Source organism: Leptidea sinapis, chromosome 42, assembly GCF_905404315.1.
Source record: "Leptidea sinapis chromosome 42, ilLepSina1.1, whole genome shotgun sequence".
Lineage (NCBI taxonomy): Eukaryota > Metazoa > Arthropoda > Insecta > Lepidoptera > Pieridae > Leptidea > Leptidea sinapis.
The window spans coordinates 8580327-8604045 of NC_066306.1; the positions used below are offsets into that span (position 1 = coordinate 8580327).

The 23719-nt window shown below is 35.0% G+C and overlaps 1 protein-coding gene across 1 annotated transcript; it reads right to left on the minus strand.

Annotated features, from left to right (window-relative positions):
- Positions 1-12: 12 nt before the first annotated feature.
- Positions 13-22144, minus strand: LOC126976725 (uncharacterized; the record flags this gene model as incomplete). The annotated part of the gene is made up of 8 exons (XM_050825226.1): positions 21677-22144; positions 19431-19496; positions 18825-18917; positions 14335-14487; positions 11134-11316; positions 9526-9673; positions 8181-8340; positions 13-148 (listed from the first exon to the last, which is right to left on the minus strand). Coding segments are annotated over exons 1-8 (1092 nt in total), but the record flags the coding sequence as incomplete, so codon positions are not given.
- Positions 22145-23719: the final 1575 nt, after the last annotated feature.

Below are 23719 nucleotides of genomic sequence, written 5' to 3' on the forward strand. Positions count from 1 at the left end.
CACCAGCGCGCAGCCCGCCACCGCCCCCGCGCCGGCCCCGGCCCCGCCCCCGCCCCCGGCCCCGCGCCACGCACCCACAGCCGCCGCCCCCGGCACACTGGCGCCCACCACCAGGCTGGCGGTGCGCGCAGACGTCAGCGACCGCCCCCTGCCGACCATGAGTCATATAATAACAACTCATTTACAATAACAAAAATGATTCCTTAACGATTATTATTATGCTTGATGTCAATTAAATGCAATAAAAACAACCTTACAATTTGTGTAAACAAATTGGTGTAGATAACTACGCCCGTGCTTTAAATCCTCTATTAAAGATTCTGAAACAGTTATTTATTTATTTATTTAGGTTCACAAAATAACAAATAAGTATAAATTATGGTGTAAATCCAATTACAGGCAAACCAGCATGCATTTCTGAGTTGCACAAGTGCGGGGTTGCAAGTTTACAATGAAAGAATATTGTATTGTACTATTATAGTACTATAATGTAGAAGTAACAAGTAAAAAAAAAAATACTAAAATTTAAATTTTGGATATAAATCAAAACAAAGCATACGTTATGTGGTTTCTGCACTCATAAATTGCTGCAATAATTTTTTGTAATGCGGAGGGGAGGAGGAGTGGATGTCAACACGAGTAGTTTTGAAAAGATTATTGTGCTCCCGGCAGATCCTTTCTAAAACATTATTAACACCGAGTTCAGTTCTATATAAATTTCCAATAAAGGGTTTGAAATTTGTGAAACGTGCACTTTCGCGTGGCACTGAAAATTTAATTTTGGCTAGGATATTCGGACAGTCTAATTTGTGATTTAAAATTTTGTATAGAAACATTTGATCATTCACCCAGCGACGATTTTCTAGTGACGTTATATTAAAGAAATGCAATCTATCATTATAAGAGGTTAACTCGAACTGTTTTTTTTCATGTACTGACAATAAAAAAAGAAAGCGTTTCTGGATTCTTTCGATTCTTTTGATAGGATCCTTATAGAATGGATTCCAAACGGTGAAGCCGTATTCTAATAAACTACGAATTAGAGCAAAATAAACCATTTTAAGAGCTAAACATGATTTAAACGTTTTGCAATTACGCCAAACAAAGCATAATAATTTGTAACATTTATTGATTGTTACATCTATGTGTGTATTGAAGGATAATTTCTTGTCTAAAATAATTCCAAGGTCTCTGATTTCATCCACTTCATCTAACAAAAGATTATTTAAAGAATATGAAGTATTAAGCGGAATTCGTTTTTTGTAAATTTTATATGCTGACATTTTTTTACATTAAGGGGCAATTTATTTTTAATAGACCATTCGGAAATACTGTTTAAGTCATTTTGAAGGGAAATCGAGTCTAACGGATTTTGGATAGATTTAAAAATCTTTAGGTCGTCAGCAAATAACGAAAAATTTGAAGATTTTATATGGTTACACAAGTCGTTAATAAATACTAAAAATAATATAGGACCTAGATGGGATCCCTGAGGGACTCCAGATGGAGCCATGAATGGATCTGATTGATACCCGCAAACCACAACTTGTAGTTGTCTGTACGACAAAAACGACGAGAGCCAGGACAGTAAAGTTTCTTGAATGCCAGCGTTATGTAGTTTACTTATTAACATTGAGTGGTTGACCCGATCGAAAGCTTTAATAACATCCATATATATAGCGTCCACTTGGTGTCCCTTGTCTATATTATCGATTACTTGAGTTGTAAATTCAGTTAAATTTGTTACGGTAGACATTTTATTGCGGAAACCATGCTGTTGAGGGACTAAAATAGATTTCAAATGAAAAGAAAGATAAGGACATATCAAAGATTCGAAAACCTTACCAAAAATGGACAATATAGAAATTGGCCTGTAGTTCATTATATCATCCGCTTGTCCGCTTTTCGGAATTGGCACAACATTAGCGGACAGAGATGAAGCGCAGTTTTTAATGAAATTAGCCGGTATCTTATTAGGACCAGCTCCTTTTCTATCGTCTAGTTTTTTCAAGGCTTTTTCTATTGAATTTTGGTCTAATAAAATTTTGAAAAGAGATTTGTTTGCTGAATCTGCAACTGCGTTATTATCTGTGGTAGAAAATATATTAGGCTTGATTCTAATGTCCGTATGATCTGGTTGTGTATAAACTGTGGAAAAGTGTTCAGCAAAAGCATTACAGATTGATGAGGGAGACGATACTTGTGTGCCTTTAAATGTCATTACGTTTGGAACCGTTCCCTGACTTTTTCTTTTAGATTTTAAAAATGACCACAGTACTTTCATGTTATTTTTACAAATTAAATCTTCTATACTTTTTTTATAATTAACGTAACAACTATTTATTAGAGTGTGACATCTTTTTCTAGCTTCTTGAAAATCGTATTCTGTGAGAGGACATTTTGTTTTTTTGTATTTCAGACGGAAGGCCTCCTTTTCCTTAATTAACCTGATAAGGTTGTGTGTAAACCAAATAGGGTATCTACCTCTACTAGCTGTCATTTTGGGGACGTGTTTTTCCATAAGTCCTTTAATAATGCTATAAAATTTTTCTATCATTTGGTTAATAGTGTCCGTTGTTTCGAAAATATTATCCCAATTATTTTCCCTTAACTCTTTGTTAACAATTTCATAATTAGCGCGATGAAAGTTGTATTTTATAATTTTGTTTGGACTTAGTAATTCCTGTTTGTGGAAATTAAATACGGAAAGTAATGGTGGGTGATACGGATCAATTTTACTTAACGAGATATCTGAAGGAAGTACTTTAGCTTGCAGTGACCCACTGCAAAAAACTAAATCTAAAATTTTGTGGCCTTTATTAGCGATGTTATTATATTGTTTAAAGCTATGAAGGGACATAAAATCTGTAAGAAGATAACCTAAATTGCAGTTAGTGTTAGTCGATTGGGTAAGAGTTACGTCTAAGTTCGACTTTACTGCTGCCCAATGTATAAAGCTGAGATTGAAATCACCGAGAAGAATGACATCACTTTCGTTGTCAGTATTTAATAAGGCTTCACTTATTGAAGATAGTTGCTTATCAAGCTTAATTAAAGTTATGGGTGGAGGTAGATAAACGGCGCAAATGTGTAATATTTGAGAGGATTTTCCTGTATAACCTGTAACCGTGACCCAGAGGTCCTCGTTATCACTTTCCCAACATGTGTTACGAGAGAGTTACCTTATTTCCAATACAAAACACCCGATGTCCTTCTAACCATTACATCATCCAACCGAGCGTTGTGATGTTGTCCTGAATTTGATAACAACACTCCTTTGTTTTTTTTCGATCCCTTCGTGCGCAAAAAGTTTCAACAGCCGGCCACATTTTTATTGCTCGATGCGTGGTATTTATATAAATTTCAAAAAAAGAACATTTTCGTTTCCGCGCGTTCCACCCTACCAAAACGTCGCGCGCCGTAGAAAAAAATTAATTAATTCGAATCCCTGCCATTATTCTTCTATATTTTTATACTTTAGTTTACAAAAAAAAGCGATTCAAGTTTTAACAGCACATTGCCAGATATTTGAAACGCTGTCATAGAACATAATATTCAAGTGTATTTTAAGGCCGCGTTTACAAATCAGACAAAATAAATATTTTTCAATAAAATTTGTAGTGAAATGAAACTAAATCTAACAAAACTAAAAATTGCCACAAACAGATTACTTCTTTATCTCCAATTAGCGCATAATTTTTGGTTTGAAATTTTTATATTTTATGTCATAAAAACGATAATCCGTTACCTCATAACACAAAATCAACAAAATGAACTTTCATTCAGGATCATTTTTCTGCTACTACTCACATAATTTTGTCTCTGAAAAAATATGTAAGGAAAGCAGATATAATATTTTCAAAAGCACGGGAAATAAATTAATGAATATGTTATAAATACTCTCAGAAAAAAATAAAAATGAATCATCTAAAATTCATAAATTTTTCTGATAAACCTGAGCTTTAACGTGTAGTATTAAGGGTTATTTTATTTTGTCACACCGTACACATTGCACAGAAAGATCTATCGAAACATCGCCAGCTCAGCCGCCGTCGTGGGTAGACACTGTGTCGGTTGTAAGCAGCAACTTGCACTCGGAAAGATCGCTGTACGCACATGAATTTTTTTTATAAGCTCTACAATACTGTCTTTGACACTCTTCATATTTTTAACGCAGTCAGATTTTCTAAAAAATATGTTTCTGTATTTTTTTGAAGAATTAATGATTTATAGTGTCTATATATAAAATTGGCACCTTATCTTCATAGGTGTTATTTTAATGGTTTTCGGGATCAACAATAACGAATATCGGATCATAATAAAAATCTTAAGATTAAAGATGATATACGTTACATTTATGTAATAGGTTATACTTTATGATTACAATATCTATTGAAATAACTCTTCTTGACATAATATGGTAATATATATATATATATATATATATATATATATATATATATAATATAATAAAAATAATAATAAACTTTATTTCACAAAAACAGAGGTTCACAGCACTTAAATATATATGTACTACGTCTTAAAAATTAACTTATCTTAAATAAAATACAGTGTTGAATTGAAACTCTGATATCCATGATAAAATCTAACTTGCGTTACGGGTATCAATGTTTGCGTAAATCAGTTTATATTGGATTAAGATAATAATAACATTAAAATGAAGAACCGCGCATACATTTCTTCTAAACAACTTTTTACAATAGTTCATAATATATGTAGAATATTCCTATGTTGTAAACAGTATGTACTCAATAGTATTTTTTAAGTTATATAAGTTACATATCTTGAGGAGATCTTCAGTTTCTGTGTATGTTTTTGATAGATATATGATGGTAATAATTGATAAGAGGGGTAGAGCTTCTTTTGGTTAAAAAGGGTATGCAAATTTTTTTTGCATGTAGGGTTAGATAGGTCTTTCAACATCAAATTTTGAGATTTTTTAATTAGATTGATAACGGAATGTGTTTTGTAAATATTGTGGGTGAAAAGTCGAAACGTAAATATTCCTATTTTATGTGTTGTCTGATGCTTTGGACGTGCCCCCTTGCGGTATCGTAGGTTAGTAAAATTATACAATTAATAAATGATACTTTATTGGATATAATTAACTTTCATTTTTTTTCTAAGGAATGGTTGCAACTCTCAGCTTATTAAAGGGGGTGAAGAATTAATTTAACATGTGGGATATTGTAAGACAGGCCTTTTATTCTAAAATTTAAGTTTATGAATGCATTATAATTTTAACGCTGTAAATGACCTGTATGAAGAAAAGTTTGTAGATTTCATATGCGCCATCTTGAAATTCGATTTTCACCCGAAATTCGTTATTGTTGACCCCAAAAACCTTGAAAATAACACCCATGAAGAGAAGTTGGTAAATTTCAAAGGCGCCATCTAGGATTTCAAAAGTGATCCTAAATTCGTTCTCTGCGCCCTCGAGAACCTCGGATTCGATATCCATAATGTTGAAATAAAAATTTTGCGCGGCGGCCATCTTGGATTTCAAAAATAACCCCAAATTCGTTCTCTGCGCCCTCGAGAACCTTGGATTCGATATTCTTAATGTTGAAATCATAATTTTGCGCGGCGGCCATCTTGGATTTCTAAAATGATCCCAAATACGTTCTCTGCGCCCTCGAGAACCTCGGATTCGATATCCATAATGTTGACACCATAATTTTACGCGGCGGCCATCTTGGATTTCGAAATGTATCCCAAATGCGTTCTCTGCGCCCTCGAGAACCTCGGATTCGATATCCATAATGTTGAAATCATAATATTGCGCGGAGGCCATCTTGGATTTCAAAAATGATCTCAAATTCGTTATCTGTACTCTCAAGAACCTCGGATACGATATCCATATTGTTGAAATCAAAAATTGCGCGGCGGCCATCTTGGATAAAAAAAAAATCGTTTACTGCACACGACAGAATTCCCATCTCTATAATATCCCATCTCATATTAGAACTTGTTCTAATATTTAACTAAGAAACGAATACATCAACCAATTATTAAAAATACATAGGTATTAAAAAACATGAGTTATCTGTGAAAAAAATTCAAACTTGCTAAAGTATCAAATTCATTTTATTCCCGCAATTAACTTTAAGTACGTGTATATGTTTGAGCGGTGTCAGTGTAGTGGTGCGGAATAGCACCACTACCCTGACCTCTCTGTTTTGAGAACGCGTCCTTAATAATTGCACTAAGTATACAAAATGCAAATTACTACTAAAATAAATAATTATTTCATTAATACTTAGTTTATTTGTATATAATCAGTAATTGATAATATTATGTTACTATAAGGACTGGCTGTTTTAATGTTACCAGTAACAGATAACTGTTTCAGAATCTTTTAGAGCATAAATTGCATAGTTGCATAAATGACGCGGGAAACGTTATACGTCCGAATAAACCAATCCAAAGCTAAATGTCAATTTGTAAACATTTTGCATAATCTTTATTATGTCTTATTATTGTTTGTTTATTGTCTCTTTATACCAAGCTTATTTGTAAGGCCGCTATGGTTTATTCTATCCTATAAGTTTAGCCAAAAAAATGTTTAACAAGCGAACATTATTCAATCAAATGTTTCCAATACGTTACAAGCTTCAATGAGATACCAAAGATTTAACCTTAAAAAACACTCAACCAATATATGATGTTCTGCTGGTTCAAAGCGTGATTCAAGAGTTCCTAATAACTGCTTGCCAAAAAAAAATCTTACGATGTTTCGCAGGACGTAAATGATATTCTCGTCAGTATTGTAAAAATGAGGTTGTCTACTTTTTTTAACAATGTCAAATTTGTTTATAACTTATGTGTGCCTTATTTTTGCAATTTTTTTTGGTCTTTTATTCAGTACCTGTTCTTTGCCATTAAAAATAACAAATTAATTTTTTTCTTAACACATAACAATAAACAATTGTATAGCAAATAACTCAAAAAGGAGGAGGTTATCAATTCGATCAGTATATTTTATTTTATGTATGTACACCGATTTCTCTGCGATTTATGATCCGATTTACGTAATAATTCTTTTGTTTGATGCGAAATAGATGCCATTTGGTCCCATAAAAATTTTACATAGTTTGGCCCCGTAATTGGCCCCTATTCTAATACCAGTGGGAGACTCCTTTGCACAGGAAGCCGGCTAGATTATGGGTACCACAACGGCGCTTTTTCTGCCGTGAAGCAGTAATGTGTAAACATTACTGTGTTTCGGTCTGAAGGGCGCCTTAGCTAGTGAAATTACTGGGCAAATGAGACTTAACATCTTATGTCTCCAGGTGACGAGAGCAAATGTAGTGCCGCTCAGAATTTTTAGGTTTTTCAAGAATCCTGAGCGGCTTTGCATTGTACTGGGTGGAGCGTATCTATTACCATCAGCTGAGCGTCCTGCTCGTCTCGTCCCTTATTTTCATAAAAATAAAATAAATATCTGTCGAGATGACGTTTATTTCGAATTAAAATATCAGTTTGGAAACAAATCTGACAAATCTTGCACGTAAGTAAAATATCGAAGAAATGATAAGGGCCCCGACTCTAATTTGTCTCTAAAATAAAAAGAACTATGACAGCTGCCAGAAAACTTTTCATTAACGATATTTATATGTTGGTAATAATATGCAGCTGCTCAACGCATCATGGAGGCTTATGATATGTGAGTAGATAAAGTAGTAACTGTACATAATTAGGTATTAAAACACTCGTGTGATGTTATTATGAAACCCGCACTCGTGTTTAATGCCCTACATTATGTACAGCCACATACACTACTAAGAATTACAGTTTTCCTGAACATCGGCCGGGACTTTTATGATGACAGTGCATTTATTTACCTTAAGGGTAATTTTATAATTTATTAGGCTAAAAAAATATGTATAGGTATTTCTTTTGGTGGTAGTAGAACTACAGATCATAGTTAAATTGAAAATCAAATGAGATTTCAATGTTAAAATCTAGTAGTAATTTTTAATTCATGCTCAAGGTTTTCGGGATGCCTGAACTGAATGCGCTAAACTGTCAAAGTAGCCATTTGGTTTTACTGGTTATATGAGCCTGTTGTTTCACGTTTCAAACCTATCGCATTTTTAGTGACTAAAAATGTGTGGTGCCCGTTATAGTCCCATGTACATATCAATAAAAATTCTCACCATAGCCACAAAGATTCCATAAGCAAGGGACTAAGTGCCGCATCCAATAACAGCCAGCTCCACAACTTGGGAGACGGCAACTCTGCCTGTTCCACTCCGGACACCGCCAGAATGCCACCGAACACCCAAACCAAACAAAGGCACATGCACCCGACAATACCTGAAGCAATATATTGACCATAGCTACTTATTCGTTGAATTGTCAGAGTAATTTTTCAAACACAACATAATAGAGAATTATGTATTCCCATTTACTTTGTAACAATAATTACTCTACTGCATTTAATATAAGAGACAATGTCGTTTATAAACAAGTTGAATAACCTGGGACCAAGACGGAAGCCCTGGGGAACACCTGACATAGCTGTGTACATCTGAGTTTTAAAACCCTTAAGCACAATGTATTGTCTTCTGTTTGACAGAAACGATTAGAACCATTTGAACAGAAAACCATGAATACTATGTAATTCGAGTTTGATTAACAACAGCTGGTGATAGACTCAATCGAATACCCTTGCAAAGTCCAAGTAAATAACATCAACTTGGGCTTTTCCACAAACTGCATTCACTATTAAGGTAGGCAATTACTGTGTAAATTTCAACTTGTTGACCGGGATTGGATAAACCCATATTACTTGTTAACAAAAAGTTTTCCTTGTATAATGTTTTAGGTATGACTTAAGAAAAGCTTCGAATGACTTGGCAAAGACAGGGCGAATTGAAATAGGTTTTTAAATCAAAACACATTCTACATTTCCAATTTTATAAATAGATAATACTTTGGCAGATTACCACACGTACGGTAATATGCCTGTCAACAAAGACCTATAACTAGTTGAGAAAAAAGGCAAAATTAACGATCAGACACGTCTTGACATAAATATGGTTGGATAAAGTATTATTCCTATGTTCATTCATTGTCTAACAACAAGAGACTCTATCTAGACGTATTAATTATCTAAATCCTCAATATTGGTAACGTAATCATTATTTGAAGCTGTACGAATATTTCACACCTATTGTTACCTTCAAGAATTCTTCTTCACTTCTGGGATTAAATATACAATTTTAATCTGTACCAACATTTATGAACGATGCGGGACTCGAACCCGCGCCTCTTGAGTTATATCCCAGCACTATTACTACCTAAGTCATTAACTGTCCGAGTGACGTATGAACCGTCAATTTTGGTATGTTTGTGCAACTTTTGGAGTTACCGCGCCCATCTACAGAATCTGCTAATCAGCCTGCTGAACCCCCATATTTCAAATAAGGATATATATTATATTATGTTTGTATTAAACGTCTTCTGGGTTAAATTCGATAAGTTCATTAGTATACTTACCAACGAGTAGGGCGGAGTTGATTCCATCTCCCTTTCTCAACTCCCGGCGGAACAAGAGCAGGTGCACCGAATAACAAAGAGCTGATCCAAGCCCGGCAAGTACTGATATCCAGCTGTTCTGATGACTTTCCGATAAAGTTAACACCACCTGGAAATATATTAAAAAAGTAAGAATAACTGAGGCCTTGCTCAGTTTTAAGAATTATTTTTGCCGCGTTAACACGCGCGATAGGGACAACTGTAGCTCCGACTTAAAATCATGAGTAAGTAAAATATTCTGTGTCCGATTGCTTTGATATTTTCGCTTATTTTTAGCGGCCTGTTTAAATAAGCCTTTCCAGCACTCTCTGAAGTTCCGAAGAAACAGCAAAACAGACACACACAGATAATGGTGATATATTTGTAAATTATATTGATCTAAGGTTTAAAAATAAGTAGAAACGAATAGATAACGTTAGTATGCAACAATAACCGCTAACATAATCCCGTGGCCAAGTATACTTTACCTCACAAATGGCGGCGCTTTTAGTGTTCCGACATTAGCATCATAAAGTTTACTTTAGTAAGATGTTATTGTATCATGTCAGTATGGATTACGAAGCTACAGCTTTCATGATTTGATTTAAACCATAACTATAATGCCACTTTATAATCGACAGGCTGTAACACCATTTTTAAATATATATATAAAACTGAGACCTTACGTCGTATATCTCAAGGGGAACAGTTTAATCGCCGTAATCGCTAATACCTAGCATGGCTGACTGTTTACTTGTCAATCAAAATGTGTTAAAGTAATCATATATTTGTTTTTCTTCTCTACCTTGCTGTATCTATAAGCGGTGTACTTCTCTCTCGCGCGCTTTGTTCGTCTATCGTTAGCATGTTGTAAGTCAACGGTAATCGCAGTGTTGGTTAGAGTTTTGGGTTTTCAAGAATCCTGTTACAGTATGGGCTCGATCGATTATAATATTTACTTTAATATTATGTTGACCTCTATACAGAACTGGTTCGAAAGAACGAACAATTTGAAAAAACCTGTAAAGTTTTAACGCCCAGAGAAGAGTTGAGCGTATGAGATATAGTTCTGCGGTCACTTCATGCTTAGATAATTTATACGTCTAGAAGGAGTCTATTTCTGTTCGACAACTGATAAAAACAGGCCAAGAATATTAGTTTAGTGTTCGTGACAAGATACGTCTTACACTCGCGATTTGTGTTTGTGTGCGTGCATTGCTCAAAGTATACACTAACTCTAAACTCAATTTCTTGCGACGTTTTCACAAGTGACAAAATCTATCTAGAGGTATTAATGATCTAAAACTTCATGTTTAACTATAAATCTATTGATAAAATGGGAGGTGGCCTGACTTGGTGGGAGGCTATAACTTCTTCTTATGAGATTGAAGGACCATTGAGTATATGGGGTCACTTGATGGTAAGTAATTATCGCTTCTGACGTTCCTGTGCAAAACTGGAGCAGAACAATCAATAAGGTCATAATATTTTTTTTTCGATAGAACAGGAAGTTCATAAGGTCGAGTAACTAGGTCTTAACATAAAAAACTAACTAGAACATTAGTTAGACATAAATTAGTTACTACATACCAGGCCAGCAGCAGTGAGCAGGATAGACATACACTTGGAGAAGGTGAACCTATCGTTGGGCAGCTGAGCGAATATCGCCCCTATCGTCAGAGCGAACGCACTGCTCGTAGAGGTGTAAATCGTGGCGGAGACTGTCGACGTGTGCAGTATACTCAGCCGGTACAGATAGTTTGATATGAACCACTGAAACAAGTCGTAAAAGTTGTCTGTTTTAGAAATTACATGAGAACACTAGAGATGGAAGCGGGCAAGTGTGTGTCGGATACAATGGAAAAAATAATAAAAATTCAGCAAATCTCAACACTTAACTATGGATATTGAATTCGCATGGCTATAATAAATAATAAAAATCTGGCGCGTGAATGAATCGTTTTGTTGGTATTTCGACACGAGAACAACCTACAATTGGCCATTTTGTTGTTAAAGTTGATTCTACAAAACACTTAGCGACTTCACTTTAGCGATTTATTTATCAACATTGCAAAGGCTCGACGCACTAGAAATTATTATAACCTAATATAATATTAGTAACCGTTTAAAGTCGAATTGTAAAGTCATTCGATATCAAAGGAAATACGTGGAATCAAAATGCATTCGCCTTTGTACTTCCCTATAAAAAATCTATATATATATAAGAGATTTCCACGTATATAGTCACTCATCACGATATCTGGAACCATAAGGCGTAGAGACTTGAAATTTGGTAGGAATACTCCTTTCATCGAGTAGAGGTCGGCTAAGAACGGCTTTTACGATAATCCACGCACAAGATTTTTTTTACTATGAACAGAACAACGTCTGTCGGGTCAGCTAGTAAATAATAAATTAATAAGAATAAATGAGATGAATCCTAACTGCAATGACGTTCTATACCTACATATGGACATATCATTCGCAGTCTGATAACGGAATGGCAAAAGTGTGCTTAAAGTCAATGTAAGCACACCTTTCTCCTTAGTCGTAAGTCAATCAATAAGCCTAAGTGTTCTTTAAAAAGTGCTTAAATAATACATTAACGACTCAAAAAAAGATGATGTGACTTATCATCGGTAAGGTTATTTTATTTATATAAGATTGATATGTAATAATCGTAAGTAATTTAATAAAACAAATATTTTTCCATTAAATTCGTCGGAATGTTTTTTTTATGTTTGTTAGCTCAAATCTTTTTTTGTTCGCATCATTATTTTATGCTGTCTACAATAAAAATCAATTAATTTATCCAATCCAATCATTAATCAACCTTTAAACCTCAAGAATTAATGAGAATACTGTAGAAACGTGGTGGCTCTTATTTTGTTTTGACTAGTTTAATATTAGTTAAGATTGTCTGCGTAAAATAATAATAATTGGAGCATGAGGAAATGTCAAAGCAATTCAGCGATCCAACGGCCTGCGGGCCTACCATGAACTCTTATTGCGATTCATTTGATGAACAAAATGAACTGCTTTGCTATTTCATACCACGACATCATTTAAGCGATCGAATTTAGGTTGACGTCATATCAACTGATTAAATCGCAATGATGTCAATTGAATCGCAAACTGATTTAGTTCGTTCATTCATTCGTACAATGAGGTAATATTTCAACCTAAACTGGATAGCTTATGTGTCAAAGTGAGCGATTCGAAAAAAATTGCTACTTCCTTAAAGGAAAGTGAATCAAGTTGTTAATAACTTTTACACAGAATAGTGAATATATACAGAAAAGGAAAATTTTATTGATGAAAGATGAGGTGAGAATACTTTATTGGAGTTTTTTGTAAAACAAAATACTGAAAATATATACCGAAAATGATAATACAAAAAGACGAGTCAATAACGACCCGGGCTATGGCCTGTTCGCAAGAATGAATTTAAAAAAATGTACTCTATGCTCCTGTCAATTTAAACATCAACGTTCATGTGTTCATAACTGGTCATTTTTACGAAAACACCTAAGCAAACATTCAATCTGTAATTCAAAGAACTATATATTTATATGATACTAGCTGACCCAGCAAACGTATAAAGTAATAAGAAAAACAACAATAATTAAAATTTTTGGGTATATATGACGAACGATTCTCAGACCAACGAAATATTAAATCGTACATAAAATGTGTCGTACTACAATAATTATTATATTCGATTGCCATCTTGCAACCCCATTTCTGTGGATGAAGCAGAATAATAAAAAAAATAGGTGTTGATTGTAGACGGATGGAAATTTGAAGTTGTATGTATTTTTTAATGCTGAATCATTTTTCAATTTGCGCCTAACTGGTGCAGACACACGCCATATCACAAAAAATTAATCGAATTGAATGGTTGCGTTCAGAAATTTAATTTGTGACAAAACTTAAGATTTATCATTCTACATAAAAATAATCTGATAGATAGTAAGCAACTGTAGTTAATCTAACTATAGTTAACTAAAATTAAGTTATATTATTCTTTCAATTTGATTTCTGAACGAAGGTTGACATATGAAAGGAAAAACAAAATGGTTGTTTTTATTTCATTCCGAGCATTTTCATATTTATTCAAATTCTTTTAAAACCTTCCCTGGACTTCCACAAATAATTCAAGACCAAAATTAGCCAAATCGGTCCAGTCGTTCTCGAGTTTTAGCGAGACTAACGAACAGCAATTCATTTATATATATATAGATTATTTAAATAAGTACAAAAAAGGGCTTAATGGTTTATAATTTGACGCTGTAAAGCGTAGTTTTAAAATGTATTTTTTGTATTTTCTACGCAAGAAACCGTTAAAAACATATCATTTTAGGTTCCGAAACGCAACGCATATGGTTCGAGTAAGAGAGACAAACTTATGCAACGACTGTAGAGCGTCATCTCTTTCTCACACCGCGGACCACAGACAACTTTATTTCGTTCATTCTTCATAAGCGATCCAAACGCTATTCAGTAAAAGGCACTTCATGGTACGAATTTTAGCGGCTCAGTTTAGGTACCAAACTGAATGCATCGGAATCGCATCGCTAATTAAAAGTTGATGGTAGCCTTCTGAAATTAATTTAGTTTTTTTGAGTAAGTCATATTAAAATTTCAGATGTTAAGGACATTTTCAAGAATTTACACCACTTAGCTGTGGAATTAGGTTCCTCGTGTAGGTAGTGTTTGCAGGACGATAAGACATTCACACGCTCCTATAATTTCTCTGGTGTCGGCCATCTTGTACACAACATCACTCACCGGCACAGTGAACACGAGTGCGACCCGGATGTGCCTGCGGGTCGCGGCGGCGGCTGCTCTCCTCTGCGCGACCTCCGTGGCCCGCACGGAGGCCGACCACGACAGTCGCGCCAGCAGGGCCTCGCCTGCCATGGCGGCCGACATCACACGCACCTGAAAATATTATTAACCACCCGATTACCCATCCAGCCTAGGCAGTGCCAGATTAAGCAAACGCGGGGCCTGTAGCAAATTCCTTGATAGAGACCTTGATCTATATCATAGGAAATAATCGGTTACCGAGAGTCTGGCGTGGAATGTGTTAGTAGGAAAGTTTTTACTTTATTGTGACATCTAGAAAATTCAATTTACTACATCTTAAAATGTTCCACTCAAACAATTACGTTCAGGCAGACATAAGTGTTTAAGCATGCGGGGCCCCTAGCTATTGATACACTTGCTACATGGTTAATTCGGCACTGAGCCCAGTCACCAGTGGTTTATCACCCTGTCCTCTAACCTAGAGGTCCCGTATGTTGCAATATGTTTCTATGTCTTATTTATTTAAATCGGCTTTACTCACTATTCATCGGCGTTGGTTCCGACTAGGTTCACACCATTCGGAGATCCTTCATCAGGGTGGGACGGGACGTTACCACGAGCTCACTACACTCACCCATAGTCTCTTGCCAAGTTTTGGACAAGATAATCACTATTATTATAGTATAGTGACTTAATATTAATCTCATGATTCTTGAAGAACAAAAATTCTGAGCAGCAATACAATAGCGCTCGTTACCTCGAGACATAAGATGTCAAGTCTCATTTGCCCAGTAATTTCTCTAGCTACGGCGCCCTTCAGACCAAAACACAATAATGTTTACACATTACTGCTTCACGGCAGAAATAGGCACCGTTATGGATGGAACCCATAATCTAGCCGGCATCCTGTGCAAACGAGTCTAGGTTATGCTTTATAGTTTTCTTCTTTTTCATGTCAGTGTATGCAAGTAGTTTTTTTTTGCTGTGGCAAAGGCGTAGTTCGAAATTGACTTCTAATTAATTTTATTAAATTTACTTGTTTATGCAAATAATCTAGCGTAAATATTTGTTCAATTTAAGTAAAATATATCGTTACAACTCAGTGTATATATGAACAAGTGTTATTGTGTATTTATTTGTATAACTTAAGTTTTTGTGCGTCTCCTGTGATCCGTAAGCTGTTATAAAAATGATGACCCGAGGAAACAAAGCCCGCCAAACTGAGGAATAGCTCCAACTAACCCTCGTGGAGCTAAGAAATTACAAGGGGCAATACGAACAGCTTCTTAAAGAAAGGGACGACAATGAAATTGAGGTTATTAACATTATAAATAAAAATAAATATTTAAAAACTGATCTGTGTAAATTGCACATAGAAAACTCGAAGTTATTAGAAGAAAACAAACACTTGCGTGCATTTGTCAATGGGTTTGAGCAGTATAGAGGAGAATAGGAGGAAATCTAGTGGTAAAACTAAAATCCCAGCTATATGAAGCTGAGGTTGTTATTAACTCTCTTAAAACATTAGATCAAAGTTCCAAGGCTTCTCAAACCCAGTGCCTATTTAATGACTTCGTTGGAAGTGTCAATACCCCATATTAAAGCATCTAATGTTAGTGTGTAAAAATAAATTTAAGAAATATGTTAGATTGCAAAAATTCATTAAAAAAACAATAAGTTAAGTTTCGCAGAAGAGGGCTATTCGCGCTATTTATAACCAAGGTCCTAAAGAATCATTGAGAGCAAAATTCAAAGAAATTAACATCTTGACTGTTGCTTCTCAATATATTATTGATAATGTTATGTATGTTCCTAGGCACATAAGTGAATTTACTAGAAACTGTCATAACCATAACGTTAACACCAGGAACAGACATAAGCCTATAATGCCTACTACTCGGCTAAGTCGAGTTAGTAAGTCTTTTGTGGGTCGATGTATATGCTTTTACAACAAGATCCCAGAATATGTTCAAAACAAAAAGTGTTACGTTATTCAAAAGAATTGTTAAAAAACGTTTGTGTGGTAAAGGAAACATAAATAACTTTCTTAATGATACCACAAATTGGAATTGGAGCGACGGCCCACAGGCTATTAAATAATAAGTTTTATAGATGAAAAAAAAAGCCCGATGAGTTTGTTGCGCCCGTTCTTCTCAGGCCTGAGGCATTCATTTTGGAATGGGTGTTAGTTTTTTTTTGACTTTTCAATAAGTGATGCCACATCCTATTTTGAATAAAAAATTTTGAATTTGAATTTGATTGAATTAGAAATAAAGTATTTGGAAAGAATTATCTTACGGCCGATTTCTATATTTAATCGCAATCTTAAATTGCCAAAACGAGAATGATATTTATCCATTTTCTGCTTTTGGCAGTTCAATATAACCGATGGAAAGTTTAGTGATCTATTTTTCCAAGTTATCTGGGTTGAACATATTATCGAAATGTACATTCTTAATCATTACGGCAGACTTCAATTCTGAACTATAAATACTCTTAAATCAGAAACCGAAACTATAAAATTGTTTTAGATCCTAATCTCTTTCGAGCAAATAGTTCGTTATTAGTCTCGTCATCAACATTCTCTCATATAATACAATTGGCCCAAGCCGTTTTTGTTTATCCTTACATTTCTCAACGAAGTGTCTACAGTCGATATCTGTCACAACCGTTCTCGGAGTTTTAAATGAGTGCAGCCGTTCGCTCACAGCATGTGTAGGACTTCAGTATTCATTTCCAACAAATAAGCCCCTATCAATTACTGCTTTATAAATGATTACATTTGGCAAAAAGCTTGGTGTAGTCAGTGAGGCGAAAAAATACTTCATGCCACCCCCTGCTTTATGTATTTACTAATTGATGGAGAGCTGGTTTTTTGTTCGGTTATACTGCGAAAACTACTTAGCCGATCGCAATAATACTTGTACCATAAGATTCAGCGAGTTTCGGAAGAAGGTTTAAGATGTAATATGGTGATGGAATTATGGTTACTTATCCGGAACCTCTATTTTTTTGATTTAGAAATACCTATGTATTCGCAATAGGTACAAATAGCCAAGTCATTGACATTTTAATTTATTTTGCAAAACAACGTTTGCGGGCTCAACAGTCAATACTTATAGGTTTCAACTACCTACAAATTCAGCCTCTCATGGAGTTGTTATTGTGTCATGGGCCCCAGTATTGACTTCTTTTATTTAACCGCATACAATGAAGAACGGCTCGAATGATCGACGATCAAAACGTCTCCGCTCGATACACACCTATAGGTACCACAATGGCGATTATTTTTACCATGAAGCAGTAATGTGTAAGCATTACTGTGTTTCGGTCTGAAGGGCGCTGTAGCTAGTGAAATTACTGGGCAATTGAGACTTAACATCTTATGTCTCAAGGTAACGAGCGCAGTTGTAGTTATGCTCATAATTTTTGTGTTTTTCAAGAATACTGAGCGGGACTGCATTGTAATTGGCAGGGTGTTTCAATTACCATCAGCTGAACGTCCTGCTGGTCTCGTCCCTTATTGTCATAAAAAAGTATCACTATTTTATTGTAACTTTTTTTAAAGGATTTTTAATTGATAAAAATGTTCTAACTAAAAGATGTTACATATGAAACTTAATTATATGACTCGTAATATTTTACGTTTTAAAATCTAAATCTAACTTAACCGATTCCTTAACATTCTATACTTATTACATTATTATTATTATTAACAGCAACTACAAATACACAGAAAATATTTAATTTCTTGCAAATATCCCTTTCGCCATTAAGAGGGTTATTTACAAAAGAGGAAATACATTTGCAACATCAAGTATACCAGTAATTTGTCTAGGAATATAGAAATTAATATTTCATTAACAATAGGGGTAGCCGTTTTAGCGTACTGGCTACTTTTGATTTAATTTAAACCTCCCTAGAACAAGATATCAGTGAGATACTTTTTTACTACAACAAGTACAACATGCCACAACATCTTATAACAACAATTAATATTACAAACATAATTCAATTTTATTTATACACCACTAGTTTTTTATTACCAAAAAGAGTCGGATAGTATAATAATGAGTAGTAAAGATATTGTAAATATAGCAACCTCTTTGTATTTGAAAAAAAACTTGAAAAACAGTATTATTGCTTTTAAATTTGTCAAAAGCCCTGCCTAAAATTATGGACTTATATACCTATTGCTAGTTAATGAAGGTAGGTGTATTAAAGTAATTGAGGGGAGGGAGGGGAGTACCTAGTGTGGGGCAAGGAAAGGATTAAATTGTAAATTGAAAGAAATTTGACAACAATCGGCTTGTTTTGTGGGATAATTTTTTGTAATTGTTTTTCTTTTCAAATGTTTTTTTTTTTTGGTAAAATTACAATAATGATGTTGAAGTTATAGAATTAAGTATTTTTACTATGTTAAAGTTAAGAAACAGTAAAGTGGGCATAACATAAGTTTAGATTCTAACCTCAGCAACTTTGTTGAACCTCACAGCTCTGGGTGCCGCATCATCACTGTCTGTGGTTTCTCCAGCACGCACCGGCACAAATGTTGAATCACCCTAAAATATAATGGTATGTTAGCACTTCAATCTTAGTAAACAGAACTATTGGTCAACTAGCCTTTTTATGATCTGTACCAGTTATTAAGCATTCATAAATCATCATCTTAATAAGCAATAAAAAATGCCATGTTGAGTGCAGGTCCCCAGAGTTCTACCATAAAAGTATAAATGACATTCTTAAAAGGTATTTCAGAAATGTAGACACAATCAGCCTTACATAAATTTGCTATAAAGTTATACAAGAGAATAAACCAACAATAATGTGAACAAATCTTGCTTATGAATGCTTTTTTCGGACATAAAATGTTTCCCGAATTTATTTGCAAGTCTGCTTGACATTTGGACATTCGGAAAACTTCAGAATTATCATCATTGACATTGTTGTCAAAGGTATTGTTAAAATTTTGTCAGTAGTATCCCAGTCATAAGTTTATAGCAAATTTATTTGTAAGGCCGAGTGAGTGTTAATAATTAATTAAGTCCCTAATTTTATTAATATATTTAACATACCAAAGTATTTGCTGCTTCATTAAAAAATCCTTCATCATCAGTTTCATTCACAGGTTCCACAAGTTGCTAAAAATTTAAATGAATATCTTATTATATAAACTTTAAGAAAATTACCAGTAGTATATAAAGTTACCAGTAGTATTCAATTATAATTATAGTATTAGATGTTTTACAGCTATTTTAATATATATGTATACTAGCTGACCCGACAGACATTGTTCTGTAGATAATAAAAAAAATACTGTTTTATAGGAATTTGTCAATAATACATCATGAATTATTTCATAAAAAATGCTCCTGTTGTTTTAATGAAATTGCTTCACAGTGGAACTGTCAAACCGTGTGTCACTATTAAATTAACTAATTAATGAACTTATTGAAAATAAAAATAATTATGGGTCCCAAATCGAAATAAAAACTATCCTATCTCTCAAGTTGGACTAAACTGCAATCCATGAAGTAATCCCCATTAAAATCCATTCATAAGTATAGGGAGTCCATCGCGGACAATCAAATGTGACACATAATTTATATATATTAACATATTTATATTGTTTTAATTAAATTTAATAATTTGAATATTATTTATAAGTACATATTTTTAATTAAAAGTTATCAATACATTTGTAGAAAAAAGTAGAAATGGGTCTCAATTATCATTTTACTTTATATGTAAATAATCATTCTTTTTTTGTATAAATCTTATTTTTGGATAACTTATGTATAATAATGTTAAGGTGCATCATCATCCCATAGCATCAAATATTAATTTAATGATTGTTGCCTCCAATCAATTCTCTCAAATCCATTTAGGTCAAAAAGTCAGTTTCCAATTTATTCTCAAAATAAGAGAAACTTTGAAAGAGTGCTATGAACTCAATATTAACATAGTTTTAGCATGGATTCCAGGTCACATGGGCATCTCTGGTAATGAAAATGCAGATGCCTGTGCTAGATCAGCTGCTCATTCAGATTCCTTTTACACCTTCCTTAAAGGCCGGCAACGCTCTTGTGATTCCACTGGTGTTGCAGGAGAGTGTGGGCGGCGGTGATCAATTAACACCAGGTGACCCGTACGCTCGTTTGTCCTCCTATTCCATAAAAAAAAAAAAAAAAAAGAAAAAAAAAAAAAAAAAAAAAAAAAAAAAAAAAAAAAAAATCCTTTCAGTATTCTGAAATATTCAATCATGACTTCTGCTCTACCCTGAAACCCAAGATGTATGAGAGTTGATCAAACATTTGGCAAGTTTCCAAAACTTCAAAAGGAAAATTTTATGGAGAACTCCAACCAGAAATTCCTCAAAACCCTTGGTTCTCAAAATGTAGAATACATAATAAAACAATAATCTCAACAATATGCCGCTTACATTTAAACCATGCCTGCACTCCAATTTTTCTAGCTAAACTTAGAATAAGAGATTGTTCCCTATGTGATTGTGCCCTTGAGGGAAACAGGGATCATTTTTTCTTTAGTTGTGTCTTAATGCAATCTTCTCTGTACATAATATACCCGCTGAAGTTCCCCATCCAACATCCATTAAATGTCTCCTGTCCCTAGTATACACTCCTTTTGTAAATATTTTGTGTAAATATATTAAAATAAAGTACTTATATTTATTGATAATTTAAGTATTTCTATCTGTGTATGTTCTTTACAGTCTAACAGCGTGTATATTATTTGTTTCAGATATTATAAGAAAATAAAACTTTATGTAATCTTAACACTGATCATTACCGTTAAATTTAGGAGACACATACACAAAGCTTGGTAGTCTACTTTAAAATTCTAGTGTGTCTTCCACAGAAGCCACAGTAGGAAGAATAGGATAGAATTTTATGATCTGAGTTTTAACACCAGTGATATTTTTCCCAGTGTATCAGACAGATTAGTATCTCAATGTTTGTTTGGCATGAAAAATAAATTACTATCGAGTATCAACCCATCATTATACCAAAACTTCCATTATTTAAGAAAAATGAAGATAAAACCAATTGTTAAGCAATATTAAGAAATGTGAATAATTTGAAAGACTTACTGTGTAATCAGCAGGTTGACAAGGATCTTTTGATGGTGGGGTGAAACATAATACCAATAAATATATAAATAACAAGGAACTCCTTACATATGTGACAAGAAATGGCCTTTCTAATTTCTTTTCAGTGTAGATATACTGCAATAAAAACAGTATATTATTAGAAAAAATAATAATACTTATATCGTGAAATTTTAATATTTATTTTCATACCTTAGTTAACTCCGAAGATACCACCCACAAAACACTAACGAGAAACAAAATAAACACACCGAAGACAAATTTTCTTTTACTGTAGTTCTGTCCGTCATTCTTGTGTTTGTTGTTATTTGTAACACCGTAATAATTATGACAGAGAGTCAACATGAAGGCTATTATAATCTTAGATATTAATCTATTAAATCGTTATAGTTTACTCGTCAAAATTACATAAAATGTTAGAGGATATTGAAGTATCTTTAGAGTAAAATTACTTATATTACAACCGGTATACCTAGAATGAATTAACCAAGTCTTGTTTACAATAAAGCTAAACTTTATGTTACACTTTACAGTTATTTTTTTATATATTTACACAAATAAACATCGCACACAGAATTATGTTTTCGTTAATGCATTCATGATTCTCATAATATCACCTTAGAATTTACTGAAAAGTGAAAACTGAACCACCTTTCAAAATTGTCATTTGTCACATTGACTGAGAGTGAGATGTCAATTTAGTAAAAAAACATAGTTGGGCTTTGGGTATTTGGCAGCTCTTCTGAGAGCTGCGTTCTTGTTTCTGATGAGGTTCATGACGTCAAGCGGGAGTTTATGGTTATTAACCTTAACCACCCGCTCGTTGACTGCACTGTTTGGGTAAGTGCGTTTACCGTGATGTCAATCTTATACGTACTATCGAAATAGTTTTACGGTGAATTGGGGGCATCAAACGTTGAGGCAAGAGATTCCCTGTAACCTTCCCAGTTGGTGAGGGTTTTAGGGTGAGTTGGAGGGGTGGGGGCATGAGGCCCGAGCGTGAGGGAGACTGGACAATGGTCTGAGCACAGGTCATCGAGTGGTTCAATCGCCCTTAAATTAAGAGCGACACCCTTCACCAAGGCGAAGTCTAAAATATCGGGAGAGTGTCCTACGTGATCCGGGTAGTGAGTTGGAGAGATAGGACTTATGACATCTAAGTCCATAGACTTAACTAGACGGCGGAGCTTGATGTTCGTATGACACGCAACTCGCTTACTACAATAAATATTGCTGTAAACAAGCTGCGGGCCGGAACGATTCGACGTAATCAGTCGAACTTGGCGTAGTATACCTTGTACCACACGTAGCGAAGCTGCGTAGCGTAGCACTGGGCGTAGCTTGGCGGCGTTGTGGAGTGAGCACAGGCGCGTGTAGTAGTCTGCTCGGCGCGGGGGCCGATACAAGAATGAATTGCCTAGTTTTTTTTTGCGCTCAGACAATGGGAAAGGGCTACCCTCCAGGATAAAGACGGGAGGGAGGTGGTGAATGCTCACGCATACCAACGCAGTCTGCGTTGGTTATGTGGGACTCACGTAAAAGCCTAAGTGCCTACCCACGAAACACCACCTGAGGTTGGCGCAAGCAGTACTCCATTGGGAGTGTTCGCTGGGATTGCACAGAAGGTGCCATCTAATTGGGACTTGGCGACATCAGAAGGATGATCACAAATGGGAGGTGAGGCCACATGTATCTGGTACCTGTCAATCCAGGTCAGACGAAAGATTAAAAGAGGAGAAAAGGAGTCATTGGTTAGGTCGAGTGATACGCCCCTAGGCTTCACTCGTACCACACAATGTGGTAAACGTTAAGCGCTTTAGGTATTACAAGGAGGCCACCAATTGCTGGTGCTCCGCCAGTGCAAAGAGCCGCTCCTTGGAGGACTTAGCCATCCGGAGTTTCCGTGCCAAGACGGAGATTTCTTGAATCTGGACTTCGCCTAGTGTGGCGTAGATCTTTTCCAGGTCTTTCACGGGGCTTTGCACCTGTGATTGAGCCTGGGGAGGTACTGCCCGCCTGAGGCCACTGAAGGTGGCCGGAGCGGGGCGGTAGCAGGCATTAAATGCCTGAGAGGGAGGGGCTGATTGTCTCCATGAGCTGGAGAGTTGGGGCCCGGAAGTTTTATTCCTCATATGTGAAAAATGGGATTGGGAGTTAGAGGCCGGAGGTGGCCTTTGTTTTGGTGGCCTGGAAGTCTGCTTATTAGCAGCCTTCAGGGCGGAGCGAGGGGCACGA